At 42.7% G+C, this 13,302-nt stretch overlaps 1 protein-coding gene across 8 annotated transcripts in view; it reads right to left on the reverse strand.

Moving 5' to 3' along the window:
• Positions 1-13,302, reverse strand: part of LOC147903504 (FAM91 carboxy-terminus protein) — a 222,079-nt gene that overhangs the window by 27,518 nt on the left and 181,259 nt on the right. For 7 of the 8 annotated variants that reach the window (XM_087399493.1, XM_087399497.1, XM_087399488.1 and 4 more), the window contains exons 10-11: positions 10,409-10,469; positions 9,905-10,272 (exon numbers count right to left, since the gene is read on the reverse strand). The exons of the other annotated variant lie outside the window; for it this stretch is intronic. In XM_087399493.1, coding sequence (XP_087255619.1) covers positions 9,905-10,272; positions 10,409-10,469 — 429 coding nt within the window. The remainder of the gene's footprint in view (positions 1-9,904; positions 10,273-10,408; positions 10,470-13,302) is intronic. 8 annotated transcript variants of the gene reach the window in all.

The following is a 13,302-nucleotide window of genomic DNA, read 5'->3' on the forward strand; positions in this document are numbered from 1 at the left end:
TAATTGAGTCATAGAACCCACCTTGGTTTTGATGCAATAATCACGTAGCTCACTAGGCAATCCACAACAATACCTCTCTATTTGCTCTTTCAAAGAAACATGCCTGTAAGAGCTCAATGGCAGCAAAACATTCCAAAACCTCTGGGTGTAATCATCAAGATTCTTGCAAAGTTTGTATGACAAGTCATGCCAGTGTGAAAGTACTTCAACTTCAAAAGTTGGAGTAAGCCAAGTAGAAGAGAACACTTGCTTAAATTCCAGCCAAGTAGTAGGTGCATCTCCATGAAGCATAAGGTTGGTGTACCACTTAAGTGCATTGCCTTTCAAAAATGTGGCAACCTTCCTCATCTTGGATGCTTCTGTAAACAAACCCCCAAGAAATGCAGCATCAAACTGTTGAAGGAATGTGAGGGCTTTGTACCTGTCCTGTACTCCATTATATGTATCAAACTTGACATGAGAACCACCATCCTTAAATTCTTTATATACATTTGATATTGGCTGTCCCAAAGATGGCTGTATATTTGCAGCATTCCCTTCAGTAGGGAGAGCCATGCTTGGCTGAACATTAGGCATGGGAGCATATACTGTGGCTTGCATGCCTGGTTGCATTCCCACATTGTCATACATGGCTTGTTTTCTATGCCCAATTGGCGGTGAAATCAACATAGCATCAAAGATAGAATCTGTACCAAAATATTAAGGTTGCTGCCTCAAATATGGCTGAGGTGGTTGAGCCACATTTATAGACTGCACATTATTATTTTGAGGAGTAGAAATACCCAAACCAAGGCCTTGTGCTGGCTGCTCATATTGTTGCACTGGATGTACTTTTTGTACCTCTTTCTCAAGTGCTCTTTTGGGCGATTCCTCTCTCTTGGAAGTCACTTTCTGAGTCATTTTTGATGGCTGTCCCTCATGGGAAACTGATGCATGAGTGTGCGGTCTGCCATGAGAAGCTGATGCATGTGTGTACTCACTCTTTCCGTGCTTGTGCTTTCTTGATTTCTTCTTCTTCTTGGCATTTGTTTGCACAATCTGAGCCAAATTTTGAGCCAGCTGAGTCAAAGCAGTCACTGCACTTGCAAGCTGTGCATTCAACATAGTAGCATCATCTGACTCACTGCTAGAACTAGTATCACCGTTGAGCTCAGTTGTAGCTTCATGTGTGGCCTGCTCAAAAGGCATTTGTTGTGCTCCCTGTAGCTGTACACTAGCTGGATCATTAAGGCTTTCCCGCCTTCTCCTTTGAGGAGTTGTGGAGCTCTCTTGCTCATGGGTACTCACCATGTTTATGGTTGTAATATTCAGCTGTCAGAAAGTGCAGCAAAGATATCCTTCCACCAAACTACCGAGGCCCACCTCTTGAGAAAGAGTGTGTGGTATCCCGGCAATGGAACCAATGAAACCGGCCTCTAATCACTCAGAGGGCAGTGGAACTAAACCTTTAATCACTTCAGCACTTATTTACAGCTCACAAAGCATATATCACAACCATTAACCATTGCATGATCACCATTTGGCATTTACCTATTTGTTCACAAACAAAACCACTGAAAAAGGGATGGAGGCTAGAATGCCCCTGCTCAACAGACATAGACAAGTGCACCCGATTGGCCCCAAACACCGTGGCGCCCCTTTCGGTATTTCTTTACATTTCACAATGAAATGATTACAAGTTGCATCTGGGAGACCTTCCCTGCAACTGAGCACGCAGCCCCAATTCACTAAGCCTTCGCAAGGCTTTCAAGCATAGAACACCATCACATAAGTGCACTTAACCCATAGGTTCAACCCAAAGGCATTCTCTTTTCCGAGTGCAATTCCATTGGCTGTCCAGATGCAATCACACTGCACCCCAGCTGCACTCTCTTTGAGTGGTTTCCAGATGGCATTCACAAAGCTTTTCAAAGCTCCAAAATAAAATCAGCAAAGTACCCAACCAAAGAATGACTCATGTAGCACTGCCTGGGCACCTGTGAGCCAAGAAAGAGACGGCACATGAGGCCAACCAATAGCTTATGGCAAAAAGAAATTGCAGTAGCAAAATCACAACTCACCAAGCCCTGAAGACTCGAACCAAGTCCTCAATCGCCAAGAGGACATAGTAGCCAATGCCCAATTGCATTCTCAGCCAAAGAGGAGTGCAAAGGCATGAAGAAAGAGCATTTACAAGAGCCGACCAGCAAGAATTCCACTGAAAAATGCGAAAAGAAGCACTTCTGTCGCGAGAAAGTGGGAGTTCTTGGGCTCAAAAGAAGCGTGCTTCAGAGAGGAATGCATTGAGAAGGTTTTGGAGAAGTTTCATCGCCGGAAAGTCCTCCAAAACTGAGAAAAACCAGTCAACCAGAGCGTCGGACCACTCGAAATTCAACAAAAAGCTGTAGCTTTGCAAGAGGAGAGGCCCAGGAGGCGGTAGAAGAAAAAAGGTCCAGAAAAAGCCACTTTTGCAAATTCGACCAGCAAAAGAAGTGCTCAGCTCTGCCCATTCTACCAAACGCACAGAGGAAAAAGCATATCACTACGAAGGGGAGGCAGAGGGGAAGCCATTGGGCCAAACGGAAGTCGAGGAATCCAAACGGGTGAGGAGTTATGAAGAAAAACGGAATTCAGCTGAAGGAGGCTGAAAAACTAGTCCAAAATCTCAACAAAGGGAGAAGATGAGAGAGAAAACCACACATGTGAAGTTTAGAAGGCCCAGGAAGGTCCAGGAATGGCAAAGGAGCATGTAGAAGGCACTATAGCCACCTGGAACTCTAGGGGGGCCACTGAAGGTACATGGCCCTCTAGGGGGCCCATTAAAAATGCCACATCATCATTTCCCAACAACCACTCTCTTAATTCCTTGGAATGCCTTTGGGCCTAGGGATTAATTACGCTTATGTGCTAGGCACCATGCCGCGTTTAATTACACATTATTAAGCCCACGCTTGGACTTTTAAAACCAAAGTTGTCACGGTCTTGTAGTACATTAAAGTACTTAGAATTTCATGCCCCCGTGACACACACTCTCTTGCAGTCAAAGTTTTGGAGTGTGAAGGAATTCTGAGAAAAAGTTTTTATCCTTCCTTAAATTCTCTAAAAGATCTATTTTCATCTACATATGTCTTAGCTCTATCCATAGCTTGGCGAAAGTTAGATCTTGCAAGTACTAGCATCTCCCACATTTAAACAACATAGTTCACGGCACTAGACACTTTTTTAGGTATCCCATCCATGGTTGGATTTACTGTCTATAACCATAGTTCAAGTCAAATGGGCTCATTCCTATAGAGGAATGTTTTCTATCATTGTAGGCAAACTCTAATAATGGTAACCAATTGTCCCATGTATGTTGCCTCAATAATACATATGCTCTGAGCATATCCTCTAAAGTTTGGTTGACTATCTTTGTTTGACCATCCATTTCAAGATGATTCCCACTACTCATTCCCATTCCCAACTCAGTCCTTAGTGCCTCAAACACTGCAATCCAAAAATCGCTGGTAAATTTAACATCCCTATCTGACACTAAGGATCTGGGTAGTCCATGCAGACAAAATATACACTTAATAAACAAATCCACAACTTGCGGGACACTAATAGAATCGCTAGTCACAATGAAGTAAGCCATCTTGGTAAGACGGTCAACTACCACAAGGATAGAATCATATCCACCCTGTGTCATAAGGAGACCAACAGTAAATTTCATGGAAATGCTCTTCCATCCACCAGATGGTATCTCCATAGGTATAAAAGGCCAGGTGGCTTCACCCACTCTGCCTTACTTGACACGAGAAACATCATGTCATAAATTTATGAATATGCTTTTTCATCTTTGGCCAAAGGAAATCTCACTTCACGAGATCATATGTGTTCTAAAACCTTGGATGTCCCGCACATGGGCTATCATGGCACTGTTGAATGACCCTCTACCTAAGATCATTTTGATTAGGTACAACCACCTTGCTATTATGTTTTAGCTACCATCCACTATGGTATATCTTAACTAAGTTTGATCTTTTCGAGATGCCAATAAACCTTAGGCCGAAGACTCTAGACAAACTCATCCTCTTTTTGAGTTTCTCTAATCTCGGTCATTAGAGCACTCTCTAATACCATGGAACTCGTCCACTTTCTGAGTTTCTCTAATCTCAATCATTAGAGCACTCTCTAATACCGTGGAACTCATATTATGCATAATGCGCGAGAACCCATCAGCAACCTTATTCTCCTTCCCTCTTCAGTATTGAATCATCGTATTAATCTCCTGCATGAGCTTTACACACCTAGCTTGGTGAGCTTTAAGTTAGGTTGTTTACAAAAATGCTTCAGAGTATCATGGTCCACATCCACGTAGAACTCTGAACCACACAAATAATGCCTCCATGTTTTCAAAGCATGAATAATAGCGTACAACTTTAATTCATGAGTTGGCCAATTTCGCTGAGAGGGAGAAAGCTTCTTGCTTTGGAAGGCTACCGGCCTTCCCTCTTAGAGAAGAGTTGCTCCTATCGTAATGCCACTTGCGTCGGTTCTAGGAATAACAGTTTCTGGGGATCAATAATATTTAACAGCGGACTAGAGACCACAGCCTTCCTTATGGCGTTAAAATTTATTGTTGATTATGTCCCCACACAAAAGGTACTTTATCTGAGGTCAGCTTAATCAAAGACGACACTATCTTGGAGTATCCTTTGATATGCCTTTGATAAAACTGGACAAATCCTAAGAAAGATCGCAACGGGGTCAGACTCTAAGGAATGGGCCATGTTAATATCCCAACCACTTTCTTCGGATCCATTTTCACCCCATCAGGTGTAATAATGAATCCCAGATACTCAAGTTTCACCATGCATAGCACGATTTTCCTTTTATTCACATAAAGACTAGCTTCCCTCAAAGTATCGAACACTTTTCTTAAGTGTTCACGATGCTCAGCAATACTTTTGCTGTAAACAAGGATATGTCAACAAAATGTACTACAAACATCCCAATATATGGGCATAGTAAGTCATTCAAAAGCATGATGAAAGTAGTCGGAGCATTGGTAAGCCCAAATTGCATTACCAGAAACTTGTAATGTCCAAACCTGCAAATTAGCTCCGAGAGCTGGCTGGAGTTCCTGATGCCTATGTTGTGCAGGGGTGCTCTTAGTGGGTAGTTCCATTTCTTGTCCAAGCTACTATGAATGATGGCTGTGTATATGCTTTCTCCCTCTGCTCTGAGCAGCTAAATGACCTTGTGGGCACTGGTAGTAGTAGTGGAGGACTATGTGGCTAGGTGTGGCTGCTAGTGATAGTTTTTGGCCTGTGTGCCTACTATTGGACAGAAATAAATGTCTTATGCCAGGGATTGGTCAAAGCAGAGTCCAGCATAGAATATGCTTGGTCAGAGCAGTGAACAACAGAGACTATGCATGGGGCAATGTTGCCCAATGGGATGTGGAATACTCTAATTGCAAGAGGAATTGTAGTCCATGTGTAAACTGGATTTAGGGACCTCCACACTAATAAAGAATGTCGCAATCCTGCAAACCTGTATCCACGTGCTGGGTAATTTTTCCTATGAATTTCAACCTGAAGAAAAAAATTTCTTGTGTCACAACCTTTCTTGGTAGCAGCTGTTGCAAGTGATGATTGCATTGGTGCTACTCCCACCCAAGACTAGCATGTGGTAGCCTATGAAAGTGGACGGTTAAGAGATGCTGAGCTCCACTATGATGTTTACAAGAAGGAACATTTAGCCGTAATCCATGCTTTAAAACCTTTGGAAGCACTATCTTCTAGGGGTAGATTTCTTAGTAAAGACTGACCATCAGAGCCTTCAATACTTTCTAAAGTAGCCTTTGATAAGAGACAAGCATATGAGATTGGGACTTTGGGCTCCTCCTTTCTCTTGATTCATAGTGCTTTCAAGATGGTGAAGGGCTTTGAGAACTACTAAAACCTCAATTGGACTTCAAACCTAGATTTACATACAAATCGAAGTCTTCTGATCAATTCACACTTTGGAAAATGCACATTAAGTAGCTGGAAATCAATTCGCAGCACCAAGAATCAATTCGCGGCTTCCTGGAACAAATTGCCCTTGCTGGAAGACTTTCGTCTGGTGGCTGGAAAACACAAACAGCAGGGAGAAACTCAACGATTGGACTCTTATACAATTCACTGTAGAGAAACAATATGGGAGGAAGAGGGGAAGAGAGAAAACACAACACTAGGGCCCAGAAATAAGGGTTGGACCCCCTGGACGTCTTTATTGCGATAGAATAACGTAGTACAATAGGCTTACAGAGGGAGCATGAGGCTGAGTATAATTCTCGATACAATTGGAAGCCTAGAGAAGCTTATTTTATAGACTAGGCCAGCCAATTAGAAAACATGTGCTTTCTAAAAGCTGGCCCTGCTTTTCTTGCCTAAAATAGGTGCTTTTCTCTAGAAAGTCAAGCTTTCTCCAAAATCTTGGGCTTTCCCCAAAAGCAGACGCTTTCCTCCATAGAGTGGGGCGCCTTCTCCATTGTTAGTGGCTCTGAATTTGGTGAGAAACGGTGCCTTTGAGGACGAAAATCAGTAATAGAACACTAATGGTGCTCAACTTGAGCAGTCTATCAAAGGGTCCTCCCTCCTGTGGGACGTAGCTCATCTTCTAATAAGCACTTCTGTCATTCTAGTGGTGCATCTCCCCAAGTCAAATAGTAAAGAGGAGATGCTTGTGGTCCTCATGTGAGAGTCCATTGGGTCGTTTCTCCCCTATTGCTAGCTCGGGTCATCGGAGAAAAAGTTTGTGATCATCCTTTGGCCGCGATCTGATGGGTGGCCCTTCTATGCTCTCCTCTGCACTTGCATGAGCCGATCTCTTATGTCACTAGATCTCGAAGAGGAAAATTGCTAGGCACCACTAATCTGGATGGGCCAAGAAATCTCTGAGTGGGCTAAAACCAATCTCGAATAGATGGCCATGCCGTCCACAGATCTCACAGTACACAGGGTATCTAAATGTGGAGTCCTCCTCTATCGCAGTCTCCTTCATATCACATAAAATGCAGATCCATCTCTCACGTAGAGTGCCCTCTACCCATCCTCTTTGGTAAAACCCACCTCCAAGATTTGTGGGAAGTGATCTCTTTAGAAGCTGAGTTTACTGAAAGCTCATGAGGTGCTAGCCAAGTCTTGTACTTGTGGAGCTGTGATAGATCCTCTTTGACTTCATTCACCTCATCATAACAAGAGAGTGCATGGCTTGATCTTTGAGATAAGCATATGATTACTAGGCCTGGAAACAATCTGCATCTCCAAGTACCAACTCCTCTGATTCCCCCTTTGCCTCTAATGCAAATTAATGAGGTCAACGCCAGCCATGGTAGCGTGCGTCGTCCGGATATTGTGATGCAAGCTATAGAAGGGTATCCCCAAACTCTACTGACAAGATATGAGGAGGAAGGAAGGCTTTCTATAGATCAATCAAGCAAGAAGTAGAACTTGTAGTTTCTCTATGTGGGACCTATTTCTCTCAAATATGAGAGAGATCTAATAGTGTCCACAAAAGACCAAAAAAATCTATGGGATCATGTATAAGATCTCCAAAATAATTGCATGAACCATTTCTATTGGACTTATGCTCACCATGGATAGGATAATACTCTCATGGATTGTAAATGAGTTCAAATCAAGAATTTGGCTCTAGTTTAATGAAGGAGTCTAGGATCTCTTAGAGTATGATGCAATAACAATATTTTGCAGCATACATGTGACACTATGCCAAGTGTCGATCTAGGACTCAATCTAGTTCTAGGATTTGAGGTTTCCTAGAAAACCCATTGTTTCTTTGTATTTTTTATATGTTTGATTCATTTAGCTTCTCAAAATTTGTATTTATTTATTTTTCCTAGAGGAAAGAACATTCTATTTTAATAATTTGAAGAAAATGATATAGACCACATATCAATAAATAAAAAACATTTGGCTGCTTACAACCTACTTCTTGGGATCCCAGCTCAATGAAAGGGTATCTTGATAACAACCACAGTGGATGGCTATAGAACAACCGGATTCCCAGTGTTGTGTGTTCTCCCCCCACTCTCACAAACTTCCCAAGTGATATTAGAGCAACAGTTCACACCAATTCCTACACTCCACATCAAAGCCTCTCTCCCTGGGCAATCTTGCACACAATCGTGCACCTTTGTATCCCTAGAGATGATCCATAGGCATGAACAACAACTATGAGAAATCCCATCACTGAAAGTTACTCCACAATAGAGGAACATAGCTCGCCAACAAGCACACAACTCGAACAGCCTAGCACACGCTCCAAGTTGATTTGCAATAAGGCAACTCCATTTTTTTTGTGACAACTTTTTTTCTTGGTGGAAAAAGTGTTTGTTCAGTCTATATTGCATTCCTGCACATCTAGGCAGGTGACGATGGGCAAAAATGACTTTAAAAAAGGCTCGAGTCTTCAAAAAAAACATTCTTGCATTGTGGACTGAATCATGACAGTTTATTCACTTTCAACAATGAAATTTCTCCTTTGGATGCAATTTGGCGCACATATCAAAGTCTTACTATGCATTTGTAACAGTTTTGACAGAAAATTGAGCTTTGAGACAGCCTAAATGACATCAAAGAACTGTGTCTCATAAAGCACCTGAGGACCAATTAGAGAGAGCCAAGCCATTGAGCATCCAGTAAGTTGAGGATTTTGTTGATGGTCTCCTTGTTGGGTGAGGCATTCCACCTGCTTCAGAAGTTGGAGTAACAGCCATGTGATGAAGAAGGATGAGGGAACAAATCTGCACAAGAGCTCTGCAATCCCCTTCCAGACAATCCTGGCCTATCTGCATTCCCAAAGGCAATGCTGACTGGACTCCTCAGCAGAGAGGCAACATGGGCAGGAAGAGGAAGCCCTAAACTTGGACCTTCTCTGATTCATTGCAATCCCTCTGTGAATTGAAAGCCAAAAAAAAAGAGTGATTATTCTATTCCTGAGAGGTTTCTAGAGCCTTCTTCAAAAGCATTTCTGCAAATCTGCAGAAATTGGAAACTCCTCCCTGTGAGAGGCTCTGGAGGGCTTCCAACCCACAACCCCAAGCTTGAATCTCCTGGCACTACTAACATTGTAATGAAAGAACATGGGATTATTGCAATGGTTCCCTACATCAATTCACTCCCATTCCCCAAGGTCCCACTCCCAATATCTTATGGGGACATCCCCCACAAAACTAAATCCTCCAAGAGCCCGCCCTCCAGGCACGGGTCTAAATACCAGCCAGAATTTAATGCACATGACCCACAATCCTGACCGGCTCAAAACATGCATCCGCAAGGATACCCGCAACAGCTTCAACTATTTTAGCAGAGGCTTTTGTGAGATTCGGAATCCAGGTTCTAAAATTAATGTGTGCTGGCTACTGTTTCCCTCGTATTCTTATTCCATGTTTTTTGGTTCTCCACAACGAGAATTTTCTCAAGCTGAAAGACAGGTGGATGCATACAAATCCCTGGGTGTTAGATGCAGTCTTTCAATCTAGGCATAAAGTACATGCTGGTAGCAATGCACCCTTGCACCTGGTTATGTAACCTCATTCTCAGGGAATGATGTGCAAAGCTGTATAACTTCGTGCCATTTATTACATGCATTGGCACCCCATTTTCTGTTTTCTCATTTCCCCAAATATGGACATGAATGTGCATTTAGATCTCATGGGACGTTGTTGGAGGCATAGGCCTAAGTACTCATGTCCTCAAATACTGTTGCTCTAGCAATCATAAGAGCATAACTGAGTAGATTGTTATTTAGAAAACTGTAAATGTCTTGAACCTGGCATTGCTATCCATGTGCTTTCAGAACAAACCTTCTCTTACCAGTTTTAAAAATTGCAAATGGGTCAAAATTTAAGTTTACAGGCAGGTTAACATAAAACCTGGAGACAAAGAGCCCATCATGAGGTATGAAGTGAGATTCGCATCGACCATGAACGCCAGCCTTGCTGAGCTTGAAAAAGCCTTCATAGAATCTGCATCGGATTGAGCATCCGAAGCACCTTCTGAAAAAAGGCTGGAATTGCCAAATCCAGAAGCATCATCAAGCCCACTACCTTCACTGAGAGGGGAGCCTGGCATACTCAGGTCCTGCAGTAGTGCCACAGGGTCCATAACTTTCTTTGCCCATCCAAGTCGACAGGCCAAAGAGACTGCACCTTCGAGCTGAGCTAGGTCAGCCTGCAACGTAGCTGCCAGCTCAGCAATACTTGCATGTTCACTTGATGCCACAAAAACAGCATATAGTAGCCTGCTTTTTAAAGAAAACAAGCAAAGAATCAAACAAGCATCAACTGGAAGTAAGCAATGCCTAAGAAGAAATAACATCAGCATAAAGACTGTAAATCTTTAGATAAAGGATAATGATAAAATAGAAAGATATTCACTCTTCCGTTGGATCTTCATATGTCTGCTCCCTATTCGAAATAAAACCTTGCAGATTGGACACTGTAAAGTCCCACAGAAAACTTGTTAGGTCTCTCTCTCTCTCTCTCTCTCTCTCTCGCATGCACGCGCGCGCTCAAGTACACATACACAGTACCTAAACATGGAACACATGCATAATCTAGGGGGAATGAGAGCACTTGAATAAATCCAAAAATCACATATTTAGAATTGGGGAATGAAAAAATCCCTATTGATTGTGGTTGCATAGACAATGATAAAAACCTGTTGCCGAAGCGATACTTTATAGGCCCAAAGTTGCTGTAATCTTTTCCTCCACCACTTGGCTGGGCGATGCATTCGCCAAACAGAATCACCTCTCTCTGAAACCCAAGGTTGAGGCAAAAGGATTTTATATAATGCAGGTACAATAATCTGAGATAGCCTCAAAGAACGAGAAGAGGACCCTGGAGAAGTCAAAGTCCAATCTTCCAGCCGGTCCTGGAGTTCCAAAGGAGGAATTGGAACAAAAGGCGAAAGCATAGAAGTAATTTGTCGCCACAAAGGACGATAATGAAAGCCCAATCCTTGGATAGGACTCACACTAGCTACATTGACCACGAGCACAATCACATGATTACAAGTTCTCTCATCCTTGAGTCTGAAAAACCTTATTTGGAAGCTCGCCAAAATGGTAGGATCTAATGTAAAGAAGTCTTTGAATATCAAATTCTGGTCTTGGATTGGGCTCACAATAGCTAGATTGACCATGAGCACAACCATATGGAAATTGTGCCATTGATAGCTTAATGTCAAGCTGCAATTCGTAATCGTTTAGATAGGATCATGCTTTTCCCCATAGATCCTATTGGGTCTCTAGAGGACATTCATAACATCACATTGCATCATATGTTTGGATTGGACCTAGGCGAGGGCCCATGAGACACCCACATAGGGATGCGGGGTCTATGAGACCCACACGATCAAGACCTTGGTCTGTACCATTTGGAATTGCAATGGAACAATATGGTCAAAGACATGGAATTTCTCGGAGTCACACATAGGACGAGACATTCTCTTCTGTATGGAGATTCCTTAGAGCCTGGAGCGCCTACTACCAACAATAAGTGGATACGCATGGGAGTCTACTTATCGGGATGAGACCAGGGAAGGCAAGAGTGCATGGATCTGATGCGATGGTGATTTGTACCGATCATGATTGCCATGGAGAGACGCAACGCACGTGCCAGATTCATTTGGATTTGGATTAGGAGCACAATGCGAGATATTTCTATTGCAGTTTGCTACTTTCCTGCAAAGACCTCACATATTTCCAAGGAGCTTCGGAAGGAGGGAGAGACATCTCCATACTCTGTATTATATCAGGATATCATGCAATTTTTGACAAGCAGGGAGTCCTCCTTCTTGGAGACTTCAACGATGGATAGCTGAATGCCAAGTATTGATCATTGATTTTCAGCATGACCTGATTTTGTTGCCTGATCATTGAATTTTCAGCATGGCCTGATTATGTTGCCTGATATTGATTTGATCTTGAAAACCAGTCATCTTGTGTGATGAGTTGGATATTTATAAGTCAATGTCAGGCACATTTGCTCATGCAAATATTTGGGGCCCACACACCAAAATTGAGCAGTTGGCTCTTCAAGTGCTCTCACAAGGCATGTCTGCTTCTCCTTATGAGAGGAATTGGAGCACATTCTCTTATCCATACTAGAAAGGAGGAATAGGTTGCTTCCAAAGAATACAAATAAATTAATGTACATCCGTATGAATTTGCGTCTCACCTCAAAAATCAGGGGAATGAAATAGAAGTTGCCTTCCCCCAAGCACTGAGAGAAGCCATGCTTAGACTGTATTAGAAGGGGCTAATTGGCACAACCAATAGCTAACGGCCTCTACAACTGAACCTCACAGAAGCCATGCTTAGACCATATGAGAAGGTACTAGAGAACTGGTGCAAGCCTACCTTGCCAAAACAAAAGTCACGGCAATCGGGACATGAACAAGTAGATGGCCTCCATGTTTGAAGAGGAATCCTTGGAACAGCCACCTCATGAAAGAGTCATGGGAGAGTTGAAGGCAAATAGCTTTCAAAACAAATGCAAGAAGGCACATCTTTGAGGCTAGGAAATGAGAAAGTTTTTGTACACCATGCTCATACAAATGGTTGTGCTCTATAGTGGCCCAACCAAGGCAACCCAACTATCCAGGGCATATTGGAAAAGGATAGAAACCATCCACAAATGTTTTCTCATCGGTGAGTTTGGGATTAAAGCCCAAACTCCATACCCTGTCCTGCTTGTAGAGACACGGATGATACTTCTTGAGGAAGAGGCATTAGCCAGTACATGGCCTACCTCGACAAGCTTGGAAAGATGGATGCAAGTAGGATCCCATGCAAGGCAATGAAGACCACAGGATGGCACAAAGAAAGGGTTAAATGGATGGAACAATGGGGAATATCAGCTGCTACTATCCCCGAGGATGGAGAAGAATAGAAATCTGGGCATGCAGAAAACGCTACAGAAACTAAGGAAAGATCCAAGGTCAAAAATGGATTTCTACAAACGAGAAATCAAATGGACAAATATGAAATGCAGGAATATCTCGGAAGGACATATCATGGTTCAAATGGCATTTAATGTGTGAAATAAGGACCAGCTCTCATGAACTAGAGGTGGAGAAGGGCAGGTTGACAAGACCCAAAACCCCCTAGAATGCTTGTGATCCCCACTGAAAATGTGCCAAAGATTGATGTGCCATCTGATGACATGGCTGGTGAGATTTTAGCACGGAAGTGTTTATAGTCCACACTAGTAGATGCTCGGGAAGACACAAGAATATACATCTTTAGGTCTATCAAGATGGAAGG

This window comes from Dipteris shenzhenensis, chromosome 3 (genome assembly GCF_047967505.1).
Source record: "Dipteris shenzhenensis isolate YYH24624 ecotype China chromosome 3, Dip_SZ_1.0, whole genome shotgun sequence".
NCBI classification, from domain to species: Eukaryota; Viridiplantae; Streptophyta; class Polypodiopsida; order Gleicheniales; family Dipteridaceae; genus Dipteris; species Dipteris shenzhenensis.